Source organism: Symphalangus syndactylus, chromosome 23 (genome assembly GCF_028878055.3).
Source record: "Symphalangus syndactylus isolate Jambi chromosome 23, NHGRI_mSymSyn1-v2.1_pri, whole genome shotgun sequence".
NCBI lineage: Eukaryota > Metazoa > Chordata > Mammalia > Primates > Hylobatidae > Symphalangus > Symphalangus syndactylus.
Genome location: NC_072445.2, coordinates 10,557,060 through 10,584,432, shown reverse-complemented (window position 1 = coordinate 10,584,432; position 27,373 = coordinate 10,557,060). Strand labels below are relative to the sequence as shown.

The 27,373-nt window shown below is 43.3% G+C and overlaps 2 protein-coding genes and 1 pseudogene across 10 annotated transcripts in view; 1 reads left to right on the top strand and 2 right to left on the bottom strand.

Annotated features, from left to right (window-relative positions):
• Window positions 1-5,481, top strand: part of STK38 (serine/threonine kinase 38) — a 94,914-nt gene extending 89,433 nt beyond the window's left edge. For 5 of the 6 annotated variants that reach the window (XM_055264345.2, XM_055264344.2, XM_055264342.2 and 2 more), the window contains one exon: window positions 669-2,709. In XM_055264345.2, the coding sequence (XP_055120320.1) occupies window positions 669-799 (131 nt within the window). In that variant the 3' untranslated portion in view covers window positions 800-2,709. Of the gene's footprint in view, window positions 1-668; window positions 2,710-4,612 lie in introns of those variants that run through there. The other variant, XM_055264347.2, reaches the window with a different exon arrangement.
• Window positions 2,634-2,789, bottom strand: LOC129473901 (uncharacterized; annotated as a pseudogene).
• A 304-nt stretch (window positions 5,482-5,785) lies between the features above and the next one.
• KCTD20 (potassium channel tetramerization domain containing 20) overlaps window positions 5,786-27,373 on the bottom strand; it is a 45,257-nt gene continuing 23,669 nt past the window's right edge. For 2 of the 4 annotated variants that reach the window (XM_055264348.2, XM_055264349.2), the window contains 7 exons: window positions 26,250-26,455; window positions 21,696-21,969; window positions 17,889-17,991; window positions 17,404-17,524; window positions 15,363-15,560; window positions 12,301-12,411; window positions 5,786-10,054 (listed from right to left, as the gene is read on the bottom strand). In XM_055264348.2, the coding sequence (XP_055120323.1) occupies window positions 9,762-10,054; window positions 12,301-12,411; window positions 15,363-15,560; window positions 17,404-17,524; window positions 17,889-17,991; window positions 21,696-21,969; window positions 26,250-26,409 (1,260 nt within the window). In that variant the 5' untranslated portion in view covers window positions 26,410-26,455 and the 3' untranslated portion in view covers window positions 5,786-9,761. Of the gene's footprint in view, window positions 10,055-12,300; window positions 12,412-15,362; window positions 15,561-17,403; window positions 17,525-17,888; window positions 17,992-21,695; window positions 21,970-24,371; window positions 24,486-26,249; window positions 26,456-27,373 lie in introns of those variants that run through there. The other 2 variants (XM_055264350.2, XM_055264352.2) reach the window with 2 other exon arrangements.

Sequence of the window (27,373 nt, the reverse complement as noted above, 5' to 3'; positions counted from 1 at the left end):
TTTTCCAGTTCTAATGCTGGGTAGTGGTGAAACCTTGGTGAATGGAAAATGAGTATCAGCTCCCATGTTTAGACTGCTCAACTGGGTGAGTAAGCCACAAAAATCTGTTCTTTTGTTATTTACTAAGTGTTAGGTAATCTGAAATGACAGGAATGGGAAAATAAAGCATTAAAATTTTGTGAAGAAATACGAGATTTAAAGAACATGAGCTAGAAAATGTAGAAAATTCATAGAGTGAGGCCAGGAGCGGTGGCTCACGCCTAAAATCCCAGCACTTTGGGAGGCCGAGGTGGGCAGATCACAAGGTTAAGAGATCGAAACCATCCTGGCCAACATGGTGAAACCCCATCTCTACTAAAAATACAAAAATTAGCTGGGTGTGGTGGCACGCACCTGTATTCCTAGCTACTGGGGAGGCTGAGGCAGAAGGATTGCTTGAACCCGGGAGGCAAGGTTGCAGTGAGCTGAGATGATGCCACTGCACTCCAGCCTGGCGACAGAGCAAGACTGTGTCTCAAAAAAAAAAAAAAAAAAAAAATTCATAAGAGTGAAAAATAAGCTTTCCCAAATAGAAACTGGTGTGTTCTTCAGAGTCCCGTCTTCAGCACCGTGAGTAGTCCATTGGAGGTAAGGCAGTGAATCAACTCTCACACCTGTTTCTTTCCCAGTGGCCACAAGTAATCACCCTGAGACTGACTACAAGAACAAAGACTGGGTCTTCATCAATTACACGTACAAGCGCTTTGAGGGCCTGACTGCAAGGGGGGCAATACCTTCCTACATGAAAGCAGCAAAATAGTACTCTTGCCACGGAATCCTACGTGGAGCAGAGTTCTTTGTATAACATCATGCTTTTCCTCTCACACTCTTGAAGAGCTTCCAAGAAGTTGATGGAACCTACCAATATGTCATAGTAAAGTCTTCTGAAATGTGATAGTAAGAGGATTTTCTTCCATAATGCATCTGAAAAACTGTAAACAAAGACAACCATTTCTACTACATCGGCCATAAACAGCTATCCTGCTTTGGAAGAGAAGCATCATGAGCCAATTTGATAGGTGTTTTAAAAATAACTTGAGTTTTCCTAAGTTCATCAGAATGAAGGGGAAAAACAGCCATCATCCATTATTGAGATTGTCATGTATAGTCATCGAATATCAGCCAATTCCTGTGATTTTGTGACATGCTCTCTGCCAAGCCCACCGAGTATTTCCTTTATAGCTAAAAGTTCCATAGTACTAAGGAAATAAAGCAATAAAGACAGTCTCAGCAGCCAGGATTCTGGCTGAAGGAAATGATCCGCCACCCTGAGGGTGGTGATGGTAGTTTCTACCCATACCTCAGCCTCAGGCGAGTGGCTTATAGCCTCCATTCATGGTGCACTTTATTTATGGTACTAAGATAAAGACTGTCAATCCATTGATTTATCTCCTCCCTGTCCCCTATCTAAAATACCCATGCTGCTTTTCTGAGTGTTGATGGGGGTTACCAGCTTGATCCATTGTTGCTCTTAGAAGGCCCAGAAAGTCTTTGGGCATTGCCAAGGAATCCCGGATTATGTGGATCCTTCTTCACGGTGGATCCTTTCTCTTCACGGCTGTACCAGAAAATCCCTAAGACAGATGTTGCTGTGGACCAGCAATACCTGCAAGTGCTGCCAACGGGAACTCAATTTATTCCTGGGAACCTAACGAGGAGAGCCCAGGCCTAGGCTGGAGGCCTGGAACCCTCTTGGCTAAGGTGCTGTTCCTGTTCCCGCAAGGTCTCCAGAACCCCTTTGGAAATGGTGAAGGAACCAGCCCAACAGAAGTACAGAGCCAGCTGCCAGCTGACAAGTCCATGTAAAGTTCACTCCTCAGTCGTGGGCGCAACCATGTTTTGTCTTCTCTCTTGGTATTTCTTTTCTCCCAACTTTAAGTAGCCATTTTGCCTTGGAATTATGATTACAATTTTTTCCTTTGCAGATGCCTTCCTGGGGGATACTCCTCCCCACCCTAAAGGGTCGCCTGCAACTTAGGCGGATTGGGTCTCTCTGCTGTGGCGTTCTCTCGAGAGACCCTCTGAATTTTAGCACAAAGTGCCTTCTGTTTCACAGCTGCCACCACCTTTAGAGGAATTTCGTCAGAAAAATGTGGAGGCTCCATATTAATGCATTATTTTTAAAAAAGTTTTGATAACTCTTAAAGCATCATTTGCACCTATGTGGGAACTTTGCCTGTTGCAGAGTATTGTGGCTGAGCTGCAGCTGGGAGCCTGCTTTCTGCCAGTCTTGAGGTTGTGAAGATAAGCTTTGAAAGGAAAGTATGTCCTAGCTTAGCCATTCAGAAGACAAAAATGGAATATCAGAGTTACAGTTGTCAGTGAAACTGCTTTGGGTTTTAACCTCTTAGAGGAAGAAAAAAAGTTAGGGAAGTCTCAACTCTGGATGAATGTGATTTGTTTGCCTCTCAGTCTTTCATTCATAGCCTGCTAGTGAAAAGGAAGTAAATGAGATTCTTTTGTGTGACTTTGTAGTCTCTTTGTATTACCAAATAGTTGGGGTGTTGACTCCTGTGTGTTTTGCAAGAATGTGTGGTAAGCCTGGGTAAAGAGAAAGAACTGCAGTGTCGGGAGAGTCTGTGTTGGGGAGTGGCAGGGGATGATTTGTTTCAGGGGAAAATGCCCACATTTTAACTTTTAAACTTCTGAATAAACTGTGTAAAAACAGCAGTGCAGATATGTGGTGTGATTTATTAAACTGATAAGAACAGATACTGCATTTGATCTTAGCAAAAAGGCCAAGAAGGGATTGTGATGTGATTTAAAGCAAATAGTGGCATATAACTTAGAGGCAGAGTGCTGATGGCTGCTTTTAACCCCTTTGTCCACACACCATTACAACGCCGAATTTCGAGTGTTAATTTCAAAACTGTATCACCATCTTCATGCAAAGTGCTTTTCCATCTCAGGAAAGCTGGGACTGACTTTTGTTCTTAGGGAGCTAGTCTCCTGAATCACTGTCCATATGAAGAGACTTCTCTTGCCCCGACTGCATGTGCTTCTTCCACCCACCTCACTGTTGCAGGGCAGTGGGCCCTACCCTCACAGTAAGGCCAAGGGCACATCCTGACAAAAGTGCTGTCATCTGGTGGACCTTTTGTACCGCGATTTACAGCCCAGCCCCGTTTTTTCCCAGCCTGCAGTCAACGAGGAATCTCATGAGCTCATAAGATGGAATTGTTGGCTGGGTGCGGTGTCTCACACCTGTAATCCTAGGACTTTGGGAGGCCGAGGCAGTGGGATCACAAGGTCAGGAAAGATTGAGACCATCCTGGCTAACACAGTGAAACCCCGTGTCTACTAAAAATACAAAAATTAGCTGGGCATGGTGGCACGAGCCTGTAGTCTCAGCTACTCAGCAGGCTGAGGCAGGAGAATCGCTTGAACCTGGGAGGCGGAGGTTGCAGTGAGCTGAGATCGTGTCATTGCACTCCAGCCTGGGTGATAGAGCGAGACTCCATCTAAAAAAAAAAAAAAAAAAATGGAGTTGTTCAGCCCTGTGTCCATCAGAGCAGGGTTCTGTCTCTGAGATGTTGTATACTGGAGGAGTCCCATATGCCCCACTTGTTAGCCCCTTTGTGGGTAGGGAAAAGCATCTCAAGGAGTCAAGAAGGGAGGGGCAAAGACCAGCTAGAGTAGAAACTGCAGGCAGAGGAAGCTAAATGCAGCCAGAATGGGTCATGTCTTTCTAAGGCTTATGAATCCTAAGAAACATGTTGGGCAGCACTGGCTCAGTGTTGATCCTGTTCACAGAAATTCTGTTTCCTACTCTCATTGGGGGAGTTAGAAAATGGCATACTAAAATAAAACCAAAATCATATCATTTGATCTCTTCCAGTCCAGGAATGCATCACAATTTTCTTTAGTACCTGTTTCTTTTTAGTTGGCTTGGTTGATTGGCATTTATTTAGTACTCCTCTCCCCTGCATCTAAATTACCTAGGCTGCTTTTCTGACTGTTGATGGGTGGATACCAGCTTGATCCATTGTTGCCCTTAGAATTACTTTCAAAGGGCTGGGCATGATGGCTCACGCTTTAATCCCAGCACTTTGGGAGGCTGAAGTGAGTGGATCACTTGAGCCCAGTTAGTTCAAGACCAACCTGGGCAACATGGCGAAACCCTGCCTCTACCAAAAATACAAAAAATTAGCATGGTGGCACGTGTCTGTGGTCCCAGATGCTCAGGAGTCTGAGGTGGGAGAATCACTTGAGCCTGCGAGGTGGAGGTGGCAATGAGCCGAGATTGTGCCACTGCACTCCAGCCTGGGTGACAGAGTGAGAGTCTGTCTCAAAAAAAAAAAAAAAAAAAAAAAGTCAAAAGTAAGATTCACATGAGTTCCTTCAGGATTAATACTCAGGTTCTGCAAAACAGATTGCCAATTTGAAAACTCATCTGTATGGCCTAGTAAGAGTACACCTCTGCCATCAGTTGGTCATGCTCTTTGTCAGAATTATTTCCTTGGAACTTTTTTAGATCGCCTTGTCCTGGTTCTCCTGGGCTTCTGTGTAACCCAAGTGGTGTTTTTAATTGAATTCAGAAGGATTCAGTGAATGATATTTTCATTTCCTACAGAGCATACTTCTCTGGAATGATCCATCAAAGCCAACACTGACAAAAACGGCCTTCGTGATGCTTTTTCATGCACATTTCCAGAGAAAAAACACCTTGCCCAAGCAACATTCAAGCTCAGTTTGATGAGGCAACAGACTGGTGAGGCAACAGGGAGCTCACCGTGGTTCTGAATTGCAGATCAGTTTGAGAGAATTCCCACCAAGTGGCTTAATGGAATGTAGCATCACCTTATTTACATTAGTGTTGATGTGACGATGACAAGCCAACCCAGAGTTGTGAGTAGCTTAGTGAAGCATCCCAGATATGTTTTTATTTAGGCAGCAGTGATTGGGCAGGAGGGAAAAAAGTGAGCAGTCCAGGGTTTTATAGGCTGGTCAGTATGCTCCTGTGTTGTGGTGGAGGCATGGATCTGTGAATAGATAATTACTTTTGTGAAGAGCATAAGGAACACTGCAGTCACTTTTACTTTGTTTCTCACTTCCCCACTTTAATCCATGCTGGTCTGGTTTCTGCCCTGTGTGTGAAATGTTAGTATTAATTTTATCTCCTGTGTAAAACATGCTCGTATTTGTTATCACTCCTCTAGTCACTGGTGTTCCGCCATATCCATTGGGTTCCCCCTTCAGTCCTCATCTTAATCTGCTGCATTCACACTGTTAACCTTTAAAACAAACTCACTCTCCTCCCATCTCCCTGACTTCCTTCTTACTAGTTCCACACTTAAATGTTGGTGCTGGTGCCTTTGCCCTCTTTAGTCGTGTGATCTCATGGTGATCTCCATACTGTGGCTTCACCTCTCACCTTGGTAGTGAAGTCTTCAAAGACCCACCTACTTTTTTTTCTAAGACGGAGTCTTGCTGTGTCACCCAGGCTGGAATGCAGTGGCACAATCTCGGCTCACTGCAGCCTCTGCCTCACAGGTTCAAGTGATTCTTTTGCCTCAGCCTCCCCAGTACCTGGGACTACAGGCGTGTGCCACCACGCCTGGCTAATTTTTGTATTTCTAGTAGAGATAAGGTTTTGCCACATCTTGGCCAGGCTGGTCTCGAACTCCTGACCTCAAGTGATCCACCCGTTCGGCCTCCCAAAGTACTGGGATTACAGGCGTGAGCCAATGCGCCTGGCTCAACATCTTTATTTCTAATTTTACTTTCTGCTAAAAAAACAGACACACAAATTATAATATTTTATTATAGAAAAAGCATCCCAAATACAGGATTTCGTAAACACTGGTAGGTGAACAAGTGCAATTTTAAAAGTAAATACAAAGTAAAGAGGCAAAACCTACAAGCATTTTGCCTTCAGAAGAAAATGTAATGTTCTCCTGCACTAGTGATGCCACACAGAACACAAATGTGGCTCCATCTCCCATGAAAGCATCATATTTGCTTTCTGAGCTCAGTATTCCCATTTCAATAATTGCAAAGTGATGGCAAGAAGTGGCATTGAATACATTACTACAAACCCTTGTCTTAAAATATTGAGACAGGGTCTTGCTCTGTCATCCAGGCTGGAGTGCAGTAGCATCATCATGGCTCACTGCAGCCTCATCCTCCTGGGCTGAAGCAATCATCCTGCCTCAGCCTCTTGAGTGGCTGGGACTACAGGTATGCACTACCATGTCCATGCTTGGCTATTTTTTTATTTTTTTGCATTACCCAGGCCAGTCTCAAACTCCTGACCTCAAGTGATCCTCCCACCTTGGCCTCCCAAAGTGCTGGGATTACCGGCATGAGCCACTGCACCCAGCCAAAACCTTTGATTTTTTTTTTTCTTTTTTGAGATGGAGTCTTGCTCTGTTGCCCAGGCTGGAGTGCAGTGGCAGGATCTTGGCTCACTGCAACCTCTACCTCCCGGGTTCAAGCGATTCTCCTGCCTCAGCCTCCCAAGTAGCTGGGACTACAGGCACTCACCACCACACCAGGCTAATTTTTTTGTATTTTTAGTAGAGACGGGGTTTCACCGTGTTAGCCAGGCTGGTCTCGAACTCCTGACCTTAGGTGATTTGCCGGCCTTGACCTCCCAAAGTGCTGGGATTACAGGCGTGAGCCACCACGCCTGGCCAAAAACCCTTGCTTTTTAACTTCCATTGACACTTGACTTAAAAAAAATCCTCCACATCCCACTTTATGACAGTTTACATTAAAGCCTGTGGTCTGAATATTAGTTTTACTTAGAGGGAGACCCTTTGGGACACTTATCTGCAAACACATCTAACCTTCCTGGGCTTATTCCACAGTATTTTCATAGACCTGTATACATTAGACATCATACTGTTCTCTTGAGATTTAAAGTAGTACTGGGTACTGCATATTGTGCAGTAAATCTGGCTTGCTTTCTTAACCTTTTTGCTGCCATTCTTCCAAATATTTTTCCAGGGCTTAGGGGAAACCATTAAATGATCTGACTTATTTTAACACTGTCGTCTTGCCCTCCCTCCAACTCCTCAGTGGCAAATGTTTCCTCATCAAAACAGCATGATATGATGCAGATGCAAACTCAAGATACTAAACTTCAGATTTGGGTTAATCTTGGCTTGCCAATTACTCTGGCTAAAATATCAACAGCCTGGCTTGCTTATTTAGGCACTTAGAAGAAAACACCAAACCCAAGTTCCACCTTTTTAAAATTACAAATGCCCCTTACCCATCTGGCCAGTAACCAACTCTGAAGGGGGTGACGTCAACCCAGCCCTTGTTTCTGTGAGGTCCTGCTTTTGCAGAATGGCCTGCCCTGGGACTGGAGCAGGCTTGGGTGAGCTCCAGGTGGAGGGTGGTGGGAGGGGCATAGAAATAAACCTTCCTCTCCACCAGAAGGAACCTGTGACCCCAGCTTTTCCTTCAGTCACCACCACCTCATGACACTAGAACGCCTACTGCCACATTTCCAGCTTACTCAAAACCACAGGTTGGGGTCAAATGCATGTTAACCTAATTTGGGGGAAAAAAGACCTCAATCTTGAAAGCCTGGGCAAAGTAAAGGGCTACACAGGACAGTGTCAAGTATATGCCATACTTCATACCTGGCATTTTCCCTAAGCAAGAACTAATTAGTTTTCATTTTTAAGTGTTGGCTGTGGCATGGTTTACACTTAAATGTTAACAATACATAAGCTGTGTAACAGAAGTTATACATACTTATCATGGATTATACAAACACTAATTCAAATTTCCTTTGTAATGGCATGGAAGTCTACTCAGAAGCAGAAAAGAAGCACCATTTAACAATTATCTGGGCTAGTCAACTGGTAGTGGGTATCAATGTACTGGTAAGGTCAAGGCCAAACCTGACCTCAAATATGAGCCAATTAGTTTCATAGAAATAAAATTACCTTCTAGCTACAAATAATCCTAACCCTTAATCCAGGCAATTGGCCTTGCAAATGGATGCCAATAGTCATCAGGTAGGGGATAGCTCAATTTAACCACTTACTACATTCTAGTGAAGAACAGAGCATTAATTTCCACAGTGATGCTAGTCACATGCAGAGAACGTAAGAACACTTTTTCAGCCCTGGAAAGAGCTTTCAACATCTACCTGGCTTTTATCTTTGGATGATTATGACTAGGACAGTCATTAAATGGAATCGAGTAGCCTCTCCTACACAGGATGAGCATCCCAAATCCAAAAATCCGAAATCTGAAGTGCTCCAAAGTCCACTTTTTTGAGTGCTGACATGATGTTCAGAAGCCTTTCAGATTTGGGGTGCTCAACTGTTAAGTATTCCAAAATCTGAAAAAATCTGAAACCTGAAACCTTTCTGGTCCCTAGCATTTTGGATAAGAGATACTCAACCTGTATTCCAGTTAGCTTCTACCACAAACTGGGAGATAATCCCAAAATACTTATATCTGGCTCTGGACTCTAAGTTTAGCCATACTATTAATAGCCATGGAGAAGAGGAGGGAAGGTGGTTCAGCACTGTGGGGGCTGAGGAGGGTGATCTGGGTGATCATGCACTGATAACAGAACTGATAGATCAAATAAAATGACTGGGCTTAATTTCCATTCAGCTCACCCTTCCTTTGGGGATGACATTGGTATAATATTCCTACCCAATGTGTGAGCAGCTATTAGGCTATTTCAAGAACCGAAATACACTGATATCCAAAAATCCCATGGTATGAAAACATACAGAGAAAAATCCTGCACTAGGACAGGGACTGTGCAGATGCTGCTTCCCACCCAGCTTCACTCCATATACCCCATGCTGGCACTCTTACAAGTCTTTCTGTTGAGAAACTGAGCAATCGTAAGCAATTTCTGTCCTCATCTTGAAAGCCTTTAAGCCATATCTAAGGTCTCCTAGACATATCCACAGCAATGTGCTGCTCCAGAGTGTTAAGACGTATGGTTTCACACCAGATTCCAAGCCAGGATAACCCAATTGGCCTGATTTGGAGAGGTTCTTCTGCTTGCGTTGTGAGTTTCATTCCAAATGAATCATCCATTTGTTTAGACTCCAAAACCTTGAAGCTAAAAAGGTCTCATCAACATTGTTATTCCATTATCTTTCCTGCCAAGGAATCTGTGTGGTTTTGAATTGTTCACTGCATTAATGAGACACAAATCTGAATTTAAACTCTTAAGAATTTCCTTTTGGACACTCTGAACGAGACCCTAGTTCTTTCCAGATGCAATTTGGGTGCAGAGGCCACCAAGAATGGCATCTTCATTAACCTCTAATGAGCATCTGATTGGTGCCTGCTTTTAGAAGTTAGAGATTGTCACCTTTTAAGTTTGGTCCCTTTGCTACTAAGCAATTTGCCTGGTATAAAACAAGACAAAAACAAAACCCAAGAACAGAGTATAAAGGATAAGGACTGCTTTGCTAAACACAAGGCGACAGGAGTCTTGACTTCCTTTCCTGCTTTTGCAGTTACACAGACTCAGTGAACAGCACCATACCCAAATTTTTCAAGTTACCAGGGCTGCTGCAAAGATGGTAGCTAATTACCAGTGAGTACTTCTTCATCCCCTGCCAGAGGCACAGACTTACTGAAAAGGACATATGTTAATTATGGCAGAAAGGAAAAGGATAGGGGAGAAGCATGTCTCCTGCTCAAGGTGAGACAAATCATGAGGGAGGGCTGGCTGCAGGCATCCCAGGTGAGATGGGCTCCAACAAGGGGTAGACCCACAGCTGGCCCTAATCCTGAAAGTCGTTAGAAGCCATCTGAGAAAGTGGGGCATTTAGCCGGTCAAGTTCATCCACTTGGGGTGGGTGATGCATTAATATCTCCTGGTCCTCCAAGACATCATCTCCAGCAGCTACCAGATTCGTGAGGGATTTGCTTCGAACACACTGGAAATCCACATGGCGACTCTTCCCTTCTTCCTTTTCCCATGACATCTGGATGAAGGGGCGTTGTACGTAATTATAGATGACTTCAGACCGGCCACCAGGCCTTCTCTTAATTTTTTCTTTACAGGTAGGGTAACCTGCAACAGAAAAAGGCCATTCTCATGACTAACAAATTGTGCTCACTCTGGTGTCCGTACTTTCTCCTTCCTAACCACATCAGTTTTCTCCCAAAATCACAGCATGGAAAATATGTGGGAGGTGACCAGTCCCTGTCCCATGCTCTCCCAGCCCCAGTCACCTACATGTTCACTTCCTTCCTGGTCAGATTAGTAGGTCTTGTCCCTAGAAGGGACTAATCTGAGAAGTAACAAGAATTCTATCCCTTCTAATGGAAAGAGGAGAGAAGCCTCTTACTAGTTCAGGAACCTGGTGTTGCTGGCAATACCATAGAAGAAAGGTCCTGCCAAAGCATGGCTACCCTAGTCCTCTTAATTCTGTTGCTTAGAGGGCACACTGTGTGAGAAATAGTTAAGGAAATGTGGAATGTGTAGCCTAAAGAAAAAACAGAGATGCTGCCTAAAATATGTGAAAGGCTGTCACATGGAAATGGGAAAAATAGTCAAAGTAGCTTCAGAGGCTATTAACTAGAAGGCAGGCAGGAGATGGAGGCCGTTATCTATTAAATATGTATGGCAGAATGTTCTAATGGTAAAATAGTTTGATGGGTTGTTCTGGGAAATGCACCTAACAGACAAGGGAAAGACCGAGTAGGAGGAGATTTAATAGATAATCTCAAAAATGTCTTCCAAGACTGGGCACTGTCGCTCACACCTGTAATCCTAGCACTTTGGGAGGCCAAGGCGGGAGGATCGCTTGAGTCCAGGAGTTCAAAACCAGCCTAGGCCAGAGGGAGACCTCATCTCTTAGAAAAAAAGGTTAAAACAGTGAAGCATAGTGGTGCATGCCTGTGGTCTCTGCTACTCGGAAGGCGGAGGCAAGAGGACCACTTGAGCCCAGGAAGGTAAGGCTGCAGTGAGCCATGATTGTGTCACTGTACTCCAGTGTAAGCAGAACAGTGAGACCCTGTCTCTTAAAAAAAAAAAAAAAGTCCTCCAACTTTAAATTCAACTTAAGTCAGACACAATGAAGCTTTGACGGGTTCTGTGGGCAGAAATGAGGCAACAAGAGTAGCAAAGCACAAGAGTCAAACAAAGATCCACAGAGGGGGCTGGGCGCAGTGGCTCACACCTGTAATCCCAGCACTTTGGGTGGCCGAGGCGGCGGATCATGAGGTCAGGAGATTGAGACCATCCTGACTAACACAGTGAAACACCGTCTCTACTAAAAATACAAAAAATTAGCTGGGCGTGGTGGCGGGCAGGCAGGCAGTAGCTGTAGTCTTAGCTACTCAAGAGGCTGAGGCAGAAGAATGGCATGAACCCAGGAGGCGGAGCTTGCAGTGAGCCGAGATCGTGCCACTGCACTCCAGCTGGGCGACAGAGTGAGACTCCGGCTCAAAAAAAAAAAAAAAAAAAGATCCACGTAGGAGAGACCAAATGACTATAGCACTGTCCAGGAATCAGTCTCTTGAGAGCCTTCCATGGGGACCACAGGTTGGGAGCCACTGCTCAAGATCATTCAAAGTAGTTCTGTTAATATATTCAGACAGTCCTCAGAAGTATGGAATAATCTTTTTTTTTTTTTGAGATGAAGTTTAACTCTTATTGCCTAGACTGGAGTGCAGTGGCACAATCTCAGCTCACTGTGACCTTCGCCTCTCGGGTTCAAGTGATTCTCCTGCCTCAGCCTCCCGAGTAGCTGAGATTACAGGCATATGCCACCATACAAAAATACAAATTCTGTATTTTTAGTAGAGATGGGTTTTCTCCATGTTGGTCAGGCTGCTCTCAAACTCCTGACCTCAAGTGATCTGCCTACCTTGGCATCCCAAAGTGCTGGGATCATAGGCACAACAAACCATGCCCGGCCGGAATAATCTTAAATTTTGAGTTCCCAAGCTATTTTTTCAGAAGGACCCTTCCAGATGCCAGAAACATCTTCACCAAGACTGGTGGCAGAACGACGCTCTCATCTGGTGAGCCCACAAGCCCTGCTGTATCTCCCTACCACTGTCCTTTGCCCTCACTGCTCTTTATCCTGAAGTAGTAAACTCAAACTTGTTTCTGTGGCTGCTTTGAACCATTTTCAACTGGAGATAAAATGAAAAGAAAAATGAGGACAAAAACAGGAACCTTCAAACTTAAGAATGTGGTTTTCATGTATGCCCATTTTCTAGACCCTCTGGAGGCTAAATTTTGAGGGTGTAAGCTATGGCAATAGACCCAACCTGAATGTTGACTGGGATTTTTTTTTTTTTTTTCACCTTCAATTCCGATGCGAATGTTTTTCAGGCCTCGTTCCTTTAACACTGTTTTTGCAACATCCCTATTCTCAATATATTTGAAGAATCTGTAGAGCTTGGAGCTATAAAGAACTGAAAAAGAAAAAATATGGGGTTAGCCATGGAGTAAAGACCTAAGAGGAAAGAGATAAGCTAACAGAATCAAACTAATCAAAGATATACTTGACTGCTAATCCCAAATAATCCAGATGGATCAAAGATTAAATGTTAAATAATACATAAACCATAAGAGAAATTTTTATAGTCTCAGGGTGCGGACTTTCTGGGTACAACATTAAACCTAGAAGCCATAAAAGAAAAACTGATGATTTTAGAAATGCAACATCTCTGCATAGCCTAAACCATTTACCAAAGCTAAAAAGACAACTGAATGAGAAAATATTTGCAACTCATAAAAGGCTAATTTCCTTAATTAGAAAGAGCTGCCACAAATAGAGCTTTCACAAATCACTAAGTAAAAAACTAACAATCTGATTTTGTAATGGGCAAAAGGCACAAACACTATTAACAAAAAAGGAAATTACGATGGCTCTTGAAAACTAAAAAGGTTTTGGCTGGGTGTGGTCAGCCAGGCCACACCTGTAATCCCAGCACTTTGGGAGGCCAAGGCAGGCACATCAGTTGAGGTCAGGAGTTGGAGACCAGCCTGGCTAACATGGGGGAACCCCGTCTCTACTAAAAATACAAAAATTAGGCATAGTGGTGGGTGCCTGTAATCCCAGCTACTCGGGAGGCTGAGGCAGGAGAAGCACTGGAACCCTGGAGGCAGAAGTTGCAGTGAGCCAAGATCACGCCATTGCACTCCAGCCTGGCCAAGAGCAGGGAGACACCATCTCAAAAAAAAAGAAAAAAGAAATTTCAGCCTCACTCATGAAATAAGAAATGTAATTAAAACTCATGCCAATCATAAGATTCTGCAGTTTTTTACCTATTAAGAAAGTAGCAAAGATAAAAGTTTTAAAAACACAGTTTTGGGGCCAGGCACAGTGGCTCATGCCTGTAATGCCAACACTTTGGGGGCAGATGCAGGAAGATGGCTTGAGGCCAGGAGTTTTGAGACTAGCCTAGGCAAGGCAACATAGAACCCATTTCTACACAAAATTAAAAAAAAAAAAAATTAGCCAATCATGGTGGCACACACCTGCAGCCCAGGCTACTTGGAGGCTGAGGTGGGAGAATCACTTAAGACTACAAGTTGAGGCTGCAGTGAGTCATGATTGCACCACTGCACTCCAGCCTGGGTGAAAGAGCAAGATTCTATCTGTAAAAAAATTTTAAAAAGCCACTGTTGGCCAGGCATGGTGCCTGCAATCCCAGCACTTGGGAGGCTAAGGCGGGTGGATCACTTGAGGTCAGGAATTTGAGACCAGCCTGGCCAACATGGTGAAACAGTTTCTATTAATAATACAAAAATTAGCTGGGCGTGGTGGCACGCATCTGTAGTCCCAGCTTCTCGGGAGGTTGAGGCATGAGAATCACTTGAACCCAGGAGGCAGGACTCTGTCTCAAAAAAAAAAAAAAAAAAGAGAAAAAGCCACTGTTTTGGTGAGGGGGTGGGAAACAAACCTGTCATGTATTGTTTTGTGAGTGTAAATTGGTACAGATTTTATGGAGGATAATTTGGCAACATCTATCAAAATTATAAAGGTACAATTTTTTTTTTTGAGACGGAGTCTTGCTCTGTTACCCAGGCTGTAGTGCAATGGCGCCATCTCGGCTCACTGCAACGTCTGCCTCCTGGGTTCAAATGATTCTCCTGCCTCTCAGCCTCCTAAGTAGCTGGGATTACAGGCGTGGGCTACCATGCCCAGCTAATCTTTTTTTTTTTTTTTTTGAGACGTAGTCTTGCTCTGTCGCTCAGGCTAAAGTGCAGTGGTGTGATCTTGTCTCATTGCAACCTCCGCCTCCTGGGTTCAAGTGATTCTCCTGTTTCAGCCTCCAGAGCAGCTAGGATTACAGGCATGAGCCACGATGCCCAGCTAATTTTTTTATTTTTAATAGAGATGGGGTTTCACTATATTGGCAAGGCTGGTCTCGAACTCCTGACCTCAAGCAATCCACCCACCTTGGCCTCCCAAAGTGCTGGGATTACAGGCATGAGCCACTGCGCCTGGCCAAGTTTAAATGTCCAATAATGGCTGGTTAAATCAATTATGGCACGTTTGTGCAAGGGAACACTAGAGCCACAAAAAAGAATGTTGAAGATTTTTCTTTTTTTTTTTTTTTTTGAGATGGAGTCTCACACTGTTGCCCAGGCTGGAGCGCAATGGCATGATTTCGGCTCACTGCAACCTCTGCCTCCCAGGTTCACCCGATTCTCCTGCCTCAGCCTCCTGAGTAGCTGGAACTACAGGCACACGCCACCACGCCTGGCTAATTTTTTGTATTTTTAGTAGAGATGGGCTTTCACCATGTTGGCCAGACTGGTCTCGAACTCCTGAGCTCATGATTCGCCTGCCTCGGCCTCCCAAAGTGCTGGGATTACAGGCATGAGCCACCGCGCCCAGCCCAGAATGTCGAAGATTTTTGTTAACACATGGCACAGAACAGTTGTATAATATGGTACATTTGAAAAAGGAGGAGAAAACAAGTAATTGGTTATGTATGTACATTGAATATACCTGGAAGCCTGTAAAAGAACTTGAGAAGCAAAACTGGATAGATGGGGCAGGAGTGAGAATAAGACTTTTTAGTGTATATCCTTTTATGTTTTTTGAATTTTGACTTATTACCAATTCAAAAGGATTTAAAAATGAATTAAGAGAAGAATGACACCATCATTTAATGTGCTGTCTCAGTATCTTACGCAGTACAAGACACCAGAGAAAGAGTGAATGGTGTAACAACATTCACTATGTTCCCCAGCATAAAGGCTAGACCTGTATCACTAGGGATTTGTCATCCAGGTGAGTGTGCTCATCACAGGCTCAACATTGATATTCACATTGGTTCTAGGATCAAGCTTCTACTCCAGATAGCAAGTTTCTTGCTGAAAACATCTACACCATGCCGGAAGCTCCTACTTTGGGAATATTCCTCCCCCATTGGTGGAGGGTGGTCTTCATCCCAGTCCACAGAATCCTCATCCGTCAGCACAACAATGTGGCACTCTCGCTCTCCTTTCTTGGCACAGCCCACCATGATGGGCAAGATCAGCTCTTCGAGGTAGTGATCAAACTGCTTATGAGCACCGTCATTAGACAGTTCATGGAGTAAAGCACCTGCAGAGAGAAAATGTAGGTGAACATGCTTTCTGCCTAAATGCACATGTTACTGGAGTGAAAAAGACTGAGGGAATGGCTGTTATCATTGATGAGGTTCAGAGAAGTGGCACATTTAAAGGCAAAGAGATGGTTTCCTGCTCCAAGGTGATAATTAAGCTTTGTTAAGGTATGTCTCCTATTCTACCACTCTTCAATTTACTCATGTTTAATAATCCTTGAGCATTCTGATCAATTGAGGTTTTGTTGGACTTACAAGGTCAGACCATAAATGTTAATTCTATAAGAGATGAAATCATCATTTGGGGGCGATTCTTTGTAGTACCTCTTCTGAAGATGGTTTGGATCCCGATTTCATGGAGTTAAGAGTACCATAATAGAGGAATAATCTGAATTTTGGTGACACCAAAGGACTTACTCTAAATGTGTAATACACTCAGTAAAGAAATCACAGGTACAGGGGCTTTGATGCAACATGCAGGGAAATGTATCATGAAATTCAGAGAATAGTTATTTAAATAATTTTGGGAAGCCCAGGTAATAAGAGCATGGAGTTTGCAGTCAGACAATCTCAGTTCTAATCCTAGCCTTAATGCCTAGAGCTCTGAATAAGCTAATTTCTTAAATGAGGTTATCACCCATCTTTCAGGATTGTTATAAGATTTAAGCAAGTCCATATCTATAAAGCACTTAGCAAACACTAAGTTAATAATAATAGGCCAGGCTCAGTGGCTCAGGCCTGTAACCTTGGCACTTTGGGAGGCCGAGGTGGCAGATCACTTGAGGTCAGGAGTTCGAGACCAGGCTGGCCAACATGGTGAACTCTACTAAAAATACAAAAATTAGCCGGGCATGGTGGCATGCGCCTGTGAATCCCAGCTGCTCTGGCAGGAGAATTACTTGAATCCAGGAGGCGGAGGCTGCAGTGAGCTGAGATTGTACCACTGCACTCCAGCCTGGGCGACAGAGCGAGACTCTTGTCTCCAAAACAAAACAATAATAATAGCCAGGCGTGGTGGCATGTACCTGTAGTCCCAGCTACTCAGGAGACTGAGGTGGGAGGACTGCTTGAGGCCAGAAGTTTGAGACTAGCCTGAGCAACATAGTAGCAAGACCCCATCTCAAATTAAAAAAGAAAAAAAAAAAAAGGCCATATCATGATCAGGAGAACCTGGCCAATTTGTGCTGTTTGACTTTATTAGTGAACTGTTCCTCATGTTGGACAATCAGTATCCTTGTTTGTTAGAGTCCAGACACCAAAGTCCCAAGAGGGACGCAGTCAGCTTGGTCTCCCAATGGTCAGGCTCCATTTAGAAACTACTATCTGTTTTCCTTTGTCTACTCCAGTTCCTCACAGTGCTTTGAACTAGGAGAGGAAAAGGGTTAGTTAGTATCACATCTCTGCCTCTGCAGAAGATTTTCAACCTACACTTGAAACTCCTTCTGTTTAGTAATAGAAAATATCAGCTGGGCTTGGTGACTCATGCCTGTAATCCCAGCACTTTGGGAGGCTGAGGGCGGGCGGATCACCTGAGGTCAGGAGTTCAAAACCAGCCCGGCCAACATGGCAAAACCCTATCTCTACTAAAAATACAAAAATTAGCCAGGTGTGGTGGCAGGTATGTGTAATCCCAGCTACTCGGGAGGCTGAGGCAGGGAGAATCCCTTGAACCCAGGAGGCAGAGGTTGCGGTGAGCCGAGATTGCGCCACTGCACTCCAGCCTGAGCGACAGAGCGAGACTGTGTCTCAAAAAAAAAAAAAAAAAAAAAAAAAATCAGTGACTTCCAAGAAAACTCAAAGTTCAGCTGCTTAAGTGCAGCTGGCAGCTGCTCCTGTACTTACTCAGATCTTGACATCGGATAGTGTTGAAGTCAAAATTAATGCATAGATAATCACATGTATCTCTAAGATCTGGGATAGAGATGCCATCAGGACAATTGATGATACCGGTTTTGTAATAATCCTGTAAATAGATTAGGAAGAAAAAATGTAGGCAGAGAACAAGATGAAAAATTACTTCTTCATCCCTGTGCATTCCTGGTTCTGCTAAAGCAATGAGCTACTGGAATTATCACCAAATTGGATGATTCATTAGATGGCAAAACAGCTCCTGGCTATCTTGACTTGTTTAACCAGAACTTGGTAACTGATAGAGCTCACACACAAAAAAGCAAGGACTTAAAAGTTACAGGAATAGAAAAAGCGAGAAAGGAAACAACTGGAAACCAGAGACCCTAAAGTCAGTAACAGAGTTGATGGAACTCTCAAGGCTATTGATCACACATGCCCCAGGGGAAGAGAATGTAACAAAAAAGGCTACCACGCACCAGCACTGTGCGAAATACAGTTGCACTGATGCCTTCAGCAATCTCATACTCTCCCTTCTCATTGGGCCGAGTGAAGTTGTACTCTCTTCCTGGTCCAAACATCCTGAAAGATATCCAGGCAATAGTGTTATCTTCTCCATCATGATTCTTCACAGATGAGACTTCTCCCTTCTCCACCTCATTCTGGAAGACTATCCCACTCTCTCATAGTATAAATTAAAAACACAGCACTGGAACCCAATGCCTACAAGACAACTCAAGTCTTTGGAAGCTCCCTTCAGAAAGGAAAAAAAGGCAATTGCTTTAAGCATTTGTGTACAAAGAAGAATGAAGGATCAAGTCCACAAAGTTCATCTGTAGTGAGTTTCTTTGGCAGTAAATGCAGTAAACAGCAACTGCAGAGGTGGGCCTTGGAAAATATCTGTGTTGAGATGGTGGCCTTTCATGCCCTCCCCAGTGCCCAAGAACCTGCATTTCTATACTGATAGCTCAGAAAGACAGCATCTAGGCTCCTTTTTATTCCTGTCCCTCATCTGTCAATACTGACCTATCTAATATGCCATTCATCAATATTTCTGAGCTTTACTTTTCAACATCTCATCTTCTGTTAGATGCAGCTATGTTAATGCTTTCCTGGTATGTCTTAATAGTGGAGCTCTGGGGGAAAAATGGCCTTACTCAATACAAAGAATAACTAATGATGGGATTTTCAGATCAAGTAGAAAAGGAGGGTAGTAGGTATTAGGCTTATCAGCAGTTTACTGCATTTCAGAGAGACAGGCTTGCTGTCAGCATGAACTCATAAGTCATGAGGGTACAGGGAGAAAAGCTTTTCTTATTCGCCTCTCCCCATCCTTCCTCCCTCTGTCAGATCCCTTGCAGTCTTCTGTGTATGAGCTGTGGAATGGTTAGATAACACAAAGGATAGGGCAGGCAGCTGCTATCTTCAACCAGCCTAAGATTTGACTTCCCAATCAAATGGGGGTTCACTGCCATTTCCTTCCTTAAACTGCTGGGAACTGTTGCTGTTCAGCTGTTCACAACTGTTGTCCTCCAGCCTGAACTGGCTGCTTTTCAAAGGTCTGAAAATGATTCCATTTCGGCCGGGTGTGGTGGCTCAGGCCTGTAATCCCAGCACTTTGGGAGCCGAGGTGGGCGGATCACGAGGTCAGGAGATCGAGACCATCCTGGCTAGCATGGTAAAACCCTGTCTCTACTTAAAAAAAAAAATACAAAAAATTAGCCGGGCGTGGTGGTGAGCGCCTGTAGTCCCAGCAATGCGGGAGGCTGAGGCAGGAGAATGGCGTGAACCCAGGAGGCAGAGCTTGCAGTGAGCTGAGATCGCACCACCGCACTCCAGCCTGGGCGACAGAGCGAGACTCTGTCTCAAAAATAAATAAATAAATGAAAAGAAAATGATTCCATTTCACATGCTTCCCAAATAACTGTACCACACATAAGAATTCCATCTTGATAAAAGTAGCCTCCAAAGAATGCAGATGTTTTTCTGGAATGCTCAGGTTGAATGAAGTCTAGCTCAGAGAGCTTTGAATAAAAATAGTGAACATTTGTAACTATAATCCCCCCATTTATTATCAGTGGGACTTCAGCTCAGAGTTATTTATTTAGTAGTGGCATGGATCTGCATTAATCCATTCTCTTTCTCTTAGCTTCTCCCCTTGTGACTAGTGGCCCACATCTGTAAGCTCACTTGCTAGGCTTACAAGTACTATATATAATCACAGGACAGGTAGCCACAGAACAGAACAAATCTAAATAACTTACAGAATTTATGACCTTGCCAATTCAGCTGAATGAACCATACAGATAAAGAACCAGACTCTCTTCTTCATGGGACGACCCATTCCAAGATTCAAAAAACCAGTGTCACCCAAGAATCTGTTACCCAGAAAACATTTGCCTTTCTTCTCTTGATCACTACTTTCAGAGGCAACATACCTAAAACAGCCAGCCTGCACTGAGAAGCACTTTTTTCAGGGGGTGGGAATGGTGGTAATACCCAAACTGAGAACAGGAAGTCAAGCCTGATAAAAAATAAGAGGGCCAGTCTGGAAAATGTTTTAATGTTCTTTTATCTTAATTCAGATGTTTAAGAAATACATAGACAGGTTTGGTTCTAATTAAAAAGTGGTTCAAACTGTGGCCAGGCACAGTGGCTCACGTCTGTAATCCCAGTACTTTTGAGAGGCTGAGGTGGGCGGATCATGAGGTCAGGAGTTCAAGACCAGCCTGACCAACATGGTGAAACCCTGTCTCTACTAAAAATACAAAAATTAGCCGAGTGTGGTGGCACATGCCTGTAATCCCAGCTACTTGGGAGGCTGAGGCAGGAGAATTGCTTGAACCCGGGAGGTGGAGGTTGCAGTGAGCCGAGATTGCACCACTGCACTCCATCCTTGGTGACTGAGACTCCGTCTCAAAAAAAAAAAAAAAAAAAGTGGTTCACTGTGAATTTATATGTTCAAATACACATATATTTGAATGGCTGGATTCTATTTAGCCTAGAATTCAATAAATTAGTGTGATCAATTCGAATTTCTAACTGTTTAATTCAAAGTCCTGAGGTTAGATCTATAAACAAAATAAAATCTACTTCTAAGTAGAGGAAAATGATCAAAAGCCAAATCTACAAGTATAATATCATTATTATTATTACTATTTTTACTCTTATCCCAATTTGCTCTTCCTTAGGTTAAGGTCTATGGTTGGCCAGAAAGACAATCTCTTTACTCCTAGCCCAGGCTCTGAGACTCCTTCCTGGACAGTATTCCCCCTTAGTAGGCTATTTCCATTTCCTAAACTCTGACCCTAAAAATCTGGGGGCCAGAGATGGTTAAGAGGAGATAAATCTGAATGAAGCAGCACAGAGAATGGACCATGAAGAATAAAGAGGGCAGTTACGAAACAAACAACAAAACAACTAGGTTTAAAGATTCCATTTCAAAAAACTTGAATAGTAATGGAAGCATTAGAAAATGACAGCATAGCATCTGTTGCCAAGCATAAAACTTGCAATAGATGGCAGGGAAATGCTTTTCAGTAAAATAGCTTTGTTCCTGTGCCATGCAGAACATTTGCCTAATACTGTTTTTTATTTTTTAAAAAAAGGAGCAAGATTTAGGTCTCACCTTACCCCTAGCATCTTTGACCTGTGAAACTCTGAAAACATTACTTAGAGTGAATTTGTAGAGGAGCAGAGAATGAGATTTAGCAGGTTATTTTTTCATAGTTTCCAAATAGACTTTATTTCCTTTTGTGGGGCTCATTTTACTGTCCTGGCTTTGTAAATGAAATAGTCTCCCTACCCCGAAATACCAACACGTATTAGGCTTTTACCAGCTTGCTCTCCCTTTCACAAATGTATGAGGGCAGAAAAATAAAAATACAATGCTTTTTTTTTGAAACGGAGTCTTGCTGTGTCACCCAGGCTGGAGTGCAATGGTGCGGTCTCAGCTCACTGCAACCTCCACCTTCTGGGTTCAGGCGATTCTCCTGCCTCAGCCTCCCAAGTAGCAGCTGGGATTATAGGTGCCCGCCACCACACCCAGCTAATTTTCGTATTTTTAGTAGAGATGGGGTTTCACCATGTTGGCCAGGCTGGTCTCAAACTCCTGACCTCAGGTGATCTGCCTGCCTCGACCTCCCAAAGTGCTGGGATTACAGATGTGAGCTACCGCGCCCAACCTATACAATGCTTTTTATTGTTATATCTAATGCAAGATAAACAGCAGGTATTTTTATTTATAGAGAACAGAATGAATTTGGAAGAAAATTATCATCAGTTACCTTCCCAGCATGGTATCCGGATGAGCAGTGAAAATCTGTGGATTCACAACAAAACGTGTGCCATCTACAAGAAGCGTCACTTTCTCTGGTGCTTGGGAATGGGAATTACTGCCAAAGCCCACACTACTGTTTCCAAATCTTTCTGGAGCAATAAAAGGTTCATGGTTCCGTTTATTACCACTTTGGAAGCAAGAACCTTTGATGTCTTCACCAAGGGGCATTATGTGAGGGAACTGAAGATTTGCTGGCTGAGAGGCATAGTCAAGTGAGAGGTCTAAAAGAACATACAAAGAAACCAAAACAACTTGAGAGCAAAACCCTTGAGAGAAAAATAAACCCTGTCTTCTTTAAAACGACAAGTAAACAAACAAAAAAACCCCCAAATTTTAGGTGTTCATAGGCAAAAAAACCTCTTGCCTACAGCAAGTAAAAAGCAAGCAAACAAAAAAACTAGAGACTTATATTGGATCTCTTCCATGTACATGTGAGGGATGGGGGAGGGAGAGGATGACGGCAGGATGCCCACACTTGAACATTATTTAAATTTTCTAAAGTAAACTACGTATATGGTTAAGAAAAACAGTAGAGAAGAATTTATGTGGAGGCCCCGCAGTCTCCCCTGCTATTCCCTATACCTTCCCTGGTGTTGGTTCAGAGGCAATCACTTTTTACTTGTTTTCACTTCTATTGCTAAATAATACTTTTATATTTCCCGCGTTTTATTTAAGGAACCTGCTACTAATATGTGCCAAAACTATTCATTTTCAAATTCTTCAAAATTGTTTTAAAATTTTATTTTTCAGAAGGGAAAATGATAGTCTTTAATTTTCCAATATATTATTTTTCCTAGAAATTCACAGTAAAAGGCATTTTCACTACGTACGGGAGAATCCTAACATCACCTACACTATGTTTTCAAAAACCAGGTCTTACTCTCAGCAGAAAAGTTCCAGTGCAAATGGCATTAGGATTCATTCATGAAATCTGTTTCTTAGTATCACCAAAAAGCTGCTTTCTTTAAGCAATTTATTTAATTTTTCTTTCCTTCCTTTCCTTTTTTTTTTTTTTTTTTTGAGATGGAGTCTCACACTGTTGCCCAGGCTGGAGTGTAGTGGCGCGATCTCGGCTCACTGCAAGCTCCGCCTCCCAGGTTCACGCCATTCTCCTGCCTCAGCCTCCCGAGCAGCCGGGAATACAGGCGCCCGCCACCATGCCTGGCTAATTTTTTGTATTTTTTAGTAGAGACAAGGTTTCATCGTGTTAGCCAGGATGGTCTCTATCTCCTGATCTCGTCATCTGCCCGCCTTGGCCTCCCAGAGTGCTGGGATTACAGGCGTGAGCCACCGTGCCTGGCCAGTTAATTTATTTAATTTTTCTACCTGGTCCATCATCTATATAAGGAGGATAATGTTCACTCCATATACCTCACAGGGCTGTTTCACTTACAAACTGAAATTAAGGATGTGAGAGCACTTAAAAATAGGCCGGGTGCAGTGGCTCACGCCTGTAGTCCCAGCACTTTGGGAAGCCAAGGTGGGCAGACCATCTGAGGTCAGGAGATCGAGACCACCCTGGCTAACACGGTGAAGCCCCGTCTCTACTAAAAGTACAAAAAATTAGCCGAGCGTGGTGGTGGGTGCCTGTAGTCCCAGCTACTCAGGAGGCTGTGGCAGAAGAATGGTGTGAACCCGGGAGGCAGAGCTTGCAGTGAGCCGAGATCACGCCACTGCACTCCAGCCTGGGCGACAGAGCGAGACTCTGTCTCCAAAAAAAAAATTAGCCAGAAGTGGTGGCGGGTGCCTGTAATCCCAGCTATCAGGAGGCTGAGGCAGGAGAATCTCTGGAACCTGGGAGGTGGAGGTTGCAGTGAGCCAAGATTGCACCACTGCACTCCAGCCTAGGCAACAGAGCAAGACTCCGCCTCAAAAAAAAAAAAAAAAAAATTATATATATATGTAAAATACTGCATGATACAAAACAGGCTTAAAACTAGATATATGAAATCTGGATGTATATAGAAGGCAATCAGAAGTATTTACAAAGGATTACCAGAGGGTTCTTTTAAATAGGCAGTCTCCTCAAGTGATCCGCCCACCTTGGCTCCCCAAAGTGTTGGGATTACAGGTGTGAGCCACCACACCCAGCCCTATTTTGTTTTAATGTAAAAAAAGTTTTTTAATGAAAAATTCCAAACATAGGGAAGCACAAACTTAATATAACACATACGCCCCATCACCTACATTTGGCAAGATTTGTTAACATTTTTCTATCTTCAAGCCCTTTTTGAAAAAAAAAAAAAAGAAAAAAAATGTTATCAATACAACTGAATTACTCCCACTCCTCTTGTTTGTAAAATTTGTAAACAAATTCAGGAACATGATTAATGCCCATGACCTCTGGGAAATTAGTCTGATTTCCTACACTCAGACAACCAAATAAATTGTTGGGTAGATGACACTTGGATTTTTCCCATTTGTTTGTAGATAAAAGGCAACAAAAATCTAGATCAAAAACCTATTTAGAGTTCACATCCCATAGCTTCTCATAAACTTTCAATGTGGTCTCATGTTTGCACATCAAAAGCTATGCTTCCAGGTAACCCACAGGCAACCCACTTTGATCACCAGGATAGGCTTTCACACTTGAGGTGCTGTTTATTAAAAATTAAATAGATACCTGGGCCGGGCGCGGTGGCTCACGCCTGTAGTCCCAGCACTTTGGAAGGCTGAGGCGTGCGAATCACGAGGTCAGGAGATCGAGACCATCCTGGCTAACACGGTGAAACCCTGTCTCTACTAAAAATACAAAAAATTAGCCAGGCGTGGTGGCGGGTACCTGTAGTCCCAGCTACTTGGGAGGCTGAGGCAGGAGAATGGCGTGAACCCGGGAGGCGGAGCTTGCAGTGAGCCGAGATCGCACCACTGCACTCCAGCCTGGGCAACAGAGCGAGACTCCGTCTCAAAAAAAAAAAAAAAAGAAATAGATACCAGAATTACTAATTCAGTTCTTTAGAATGCTTGATTTCTCCCCAGTAATGAAGCAATTAAAATGGGTTTATTCCGAAACCCAAAGAAGAAACCTCAGGTTCTATCCTGCTGAAATGGGTGAGTAGGAAAACAGACTCCTTGCACAAGTTCTCCCTAATGGTGTACTCTTCAGCGGAAGTCATATGCTTTTCTGTCAGTTAATACACATACAGAAATCATCTCAGCCCACTACCTCCTAGCAATGTGAACCTGAGCAAGTTACCTAAGCTTTCTAAGCCTCAGTTTCCTCATCTGTAAAACAAGGATAATAGTTGTAAGGACTAATCTGGAGTAGAGTCAGCAAATTTTCCATAAAGGGCCACAAAGTAAATATTTTAGGCTTGTGGTCAGTCTCTGCCACTACTGTAGCAGGAAGGCGGCCATACACAATATGGACATGATGGCTATTTCATTAAAATTTTATTTACAAAAACAGGTAGACAGATTTGACCAGTTTGCCACCCCTGATCTAAAGAATGTATGTAAAGTTCCTGGTACAGTGAATGCTCGATACATGGTAGTTGCTATTATTGGTGCTATTGTTTTAATTAAAAGTTAAAAAGAATCTCAGTTTATCAGGAGCTTTCACATCTATTAACTTGTTAATCTACTAGCCTTGTGAGGTAGGAAGAATTTTTTTTTTTTTTGAGACAGAGTCTCCCTCTCTTGCCCAGGCTGGAGTGCAGTGGTGTCATCTTGGCTGACTGCAACCTCCGCCTACCAGGTTCAAGCGATTCTCGTGCCTCATACTCCCAAGTAGCTGAGATTACAGGCATCTGCCACCACGCCCAGCTAATTTTTGTATTTTTAATAGAGATGGGGGTTTCACCACATTGGCCAGGCAGGTCTTGAAGTCCTGACCTCAAGTGATCCACCTGCTTTGGCCTCCCAAAGTGCTAGGATTACAGGCGTGAGCCACCGTGCCGGGCCTAGGAAGAATATTAATAGCCTTGTTTTCTAGATTAAGAAAGTGAGGCTCACCAGCCTTGGCAAAATGGTGAAACCCTGTCTCTACCAAAAATGTAAAAAGTTAGCTGGGCGTGGTGGTACCCACCTGTGGTCCCAGCGACTCGTGAGGCTGAGGTGGGAGGATCACTTGAGCCTGGGAGGCAGAGCTGCAGTGAGCCAAGATCGCGCCACTGCACTCCAACCTGGGTGACAGAGTGAGACCCCATCTCAAAAAATAAAAATAAAAAATAAAGAAAAGGAAAAGCAGGGCTCAGAAAGACTGAGGATCTCATCCATGGTTACAACTAATAAGCAGCTGAGCTAGAAGTTGAATATGTCTTCTGACTCCAAACCTGTGGCTGTTTTTGTTTGTTTTAATACCATTATCACCATATTAGATGTGCTAGACTGATTAAATAAGTGGAGAGTTTCTGTGGTCAGCTTTACGTAATTGTGATATGCAAGCTAAGCAATTAATTGGATAATTTATTTAGATTAAAAACATTCATGCCTTCTGGGTAGAGTGGATGCTCTGGTATTGGAAAGCCCCCCAAATTAAGTCAAGAGCTAATCACTGTACCTTCATTCCTGGGACCTAGAGGATAAGTAAGATTATGAGGACCAGATGAAGCCAGGCTATTTGCTTCTTTTTCTTGGGCTGCAGCTGAAGTATCATCCACTAAGCAGCTGGCCTCCTGCCGCAATAACCTGTCACTGTCACTGCCACGGTGAACATTCATCCTTAGATTCTGAGTCCTGAACTGTCCGTTTGATCAGAGAGAAATCCTGGAACACAGGAATATGCATGATTTAGAACTCACCAAACAGATTTCTAAGGACTTCCATGGTATGAAAGCCAAACTAGAAAACTGACAGCTAGCATTCCTGTTCTCAGGAGAAATAGGCATCTTAAACATTTTTGATTTTTATATCGATAGGAATTGGACTGATTTAAATGGTCTTTATCAAATCACTAAGAATGCAGATAAACTTGTTACCAGGGAATAATTTTATCCATGAACAGACATCAAATTCACTGACTTTGGCCACATTCATGATCAATTCTATATTAAATGGTGGAACAATAATTTTGTGGTATTCATATTACAGAGACATAGGGTAGCAGAGAGTCCAACTTTTCAACTAAAGAAAACCTATGTTTTTTCAAAATTGACACATACACTCTTGCAACAATTAAGCACCAGGAAATTAAAAAACAATCACAACCTTAAAGCCAGTGTGAGAATCATCTGAGATGAAGAAAAAAGCTAATTCTGATTGTAGAGCTCAAGTTCTCCTTTTTATCTCCCCTTTTCTCTCTTTCACTTTGTATACCTTATGCTCAATCCCGAAACCCCACCTTAAAATCACACTGGCTATAAAGCTAATCATGTCATTCATCTCTCTCGAAAGCAGTGCAGAGTCCCCATGAACAACACACACTATGTGACTGCCACGTGCAAGACCCCCAATGATAAGGCAGGATGGAGATGCCACAGCAGCCACACAAGGGGCTTCATAACTTTCTGCTGGTTAATCACGCCCTGCAACCCTTCCATCCTCGATGGCGGCTACTCAAAATATTCCTGAAGTTCACTCTACTTAGCACTTTCACAGTTTACACTGTACAAATTTCCACTGGCATTCTGGTGGAAGAATCATCTTAAATCACCAGTAATTTGTATGCATATGGATTACATGCTT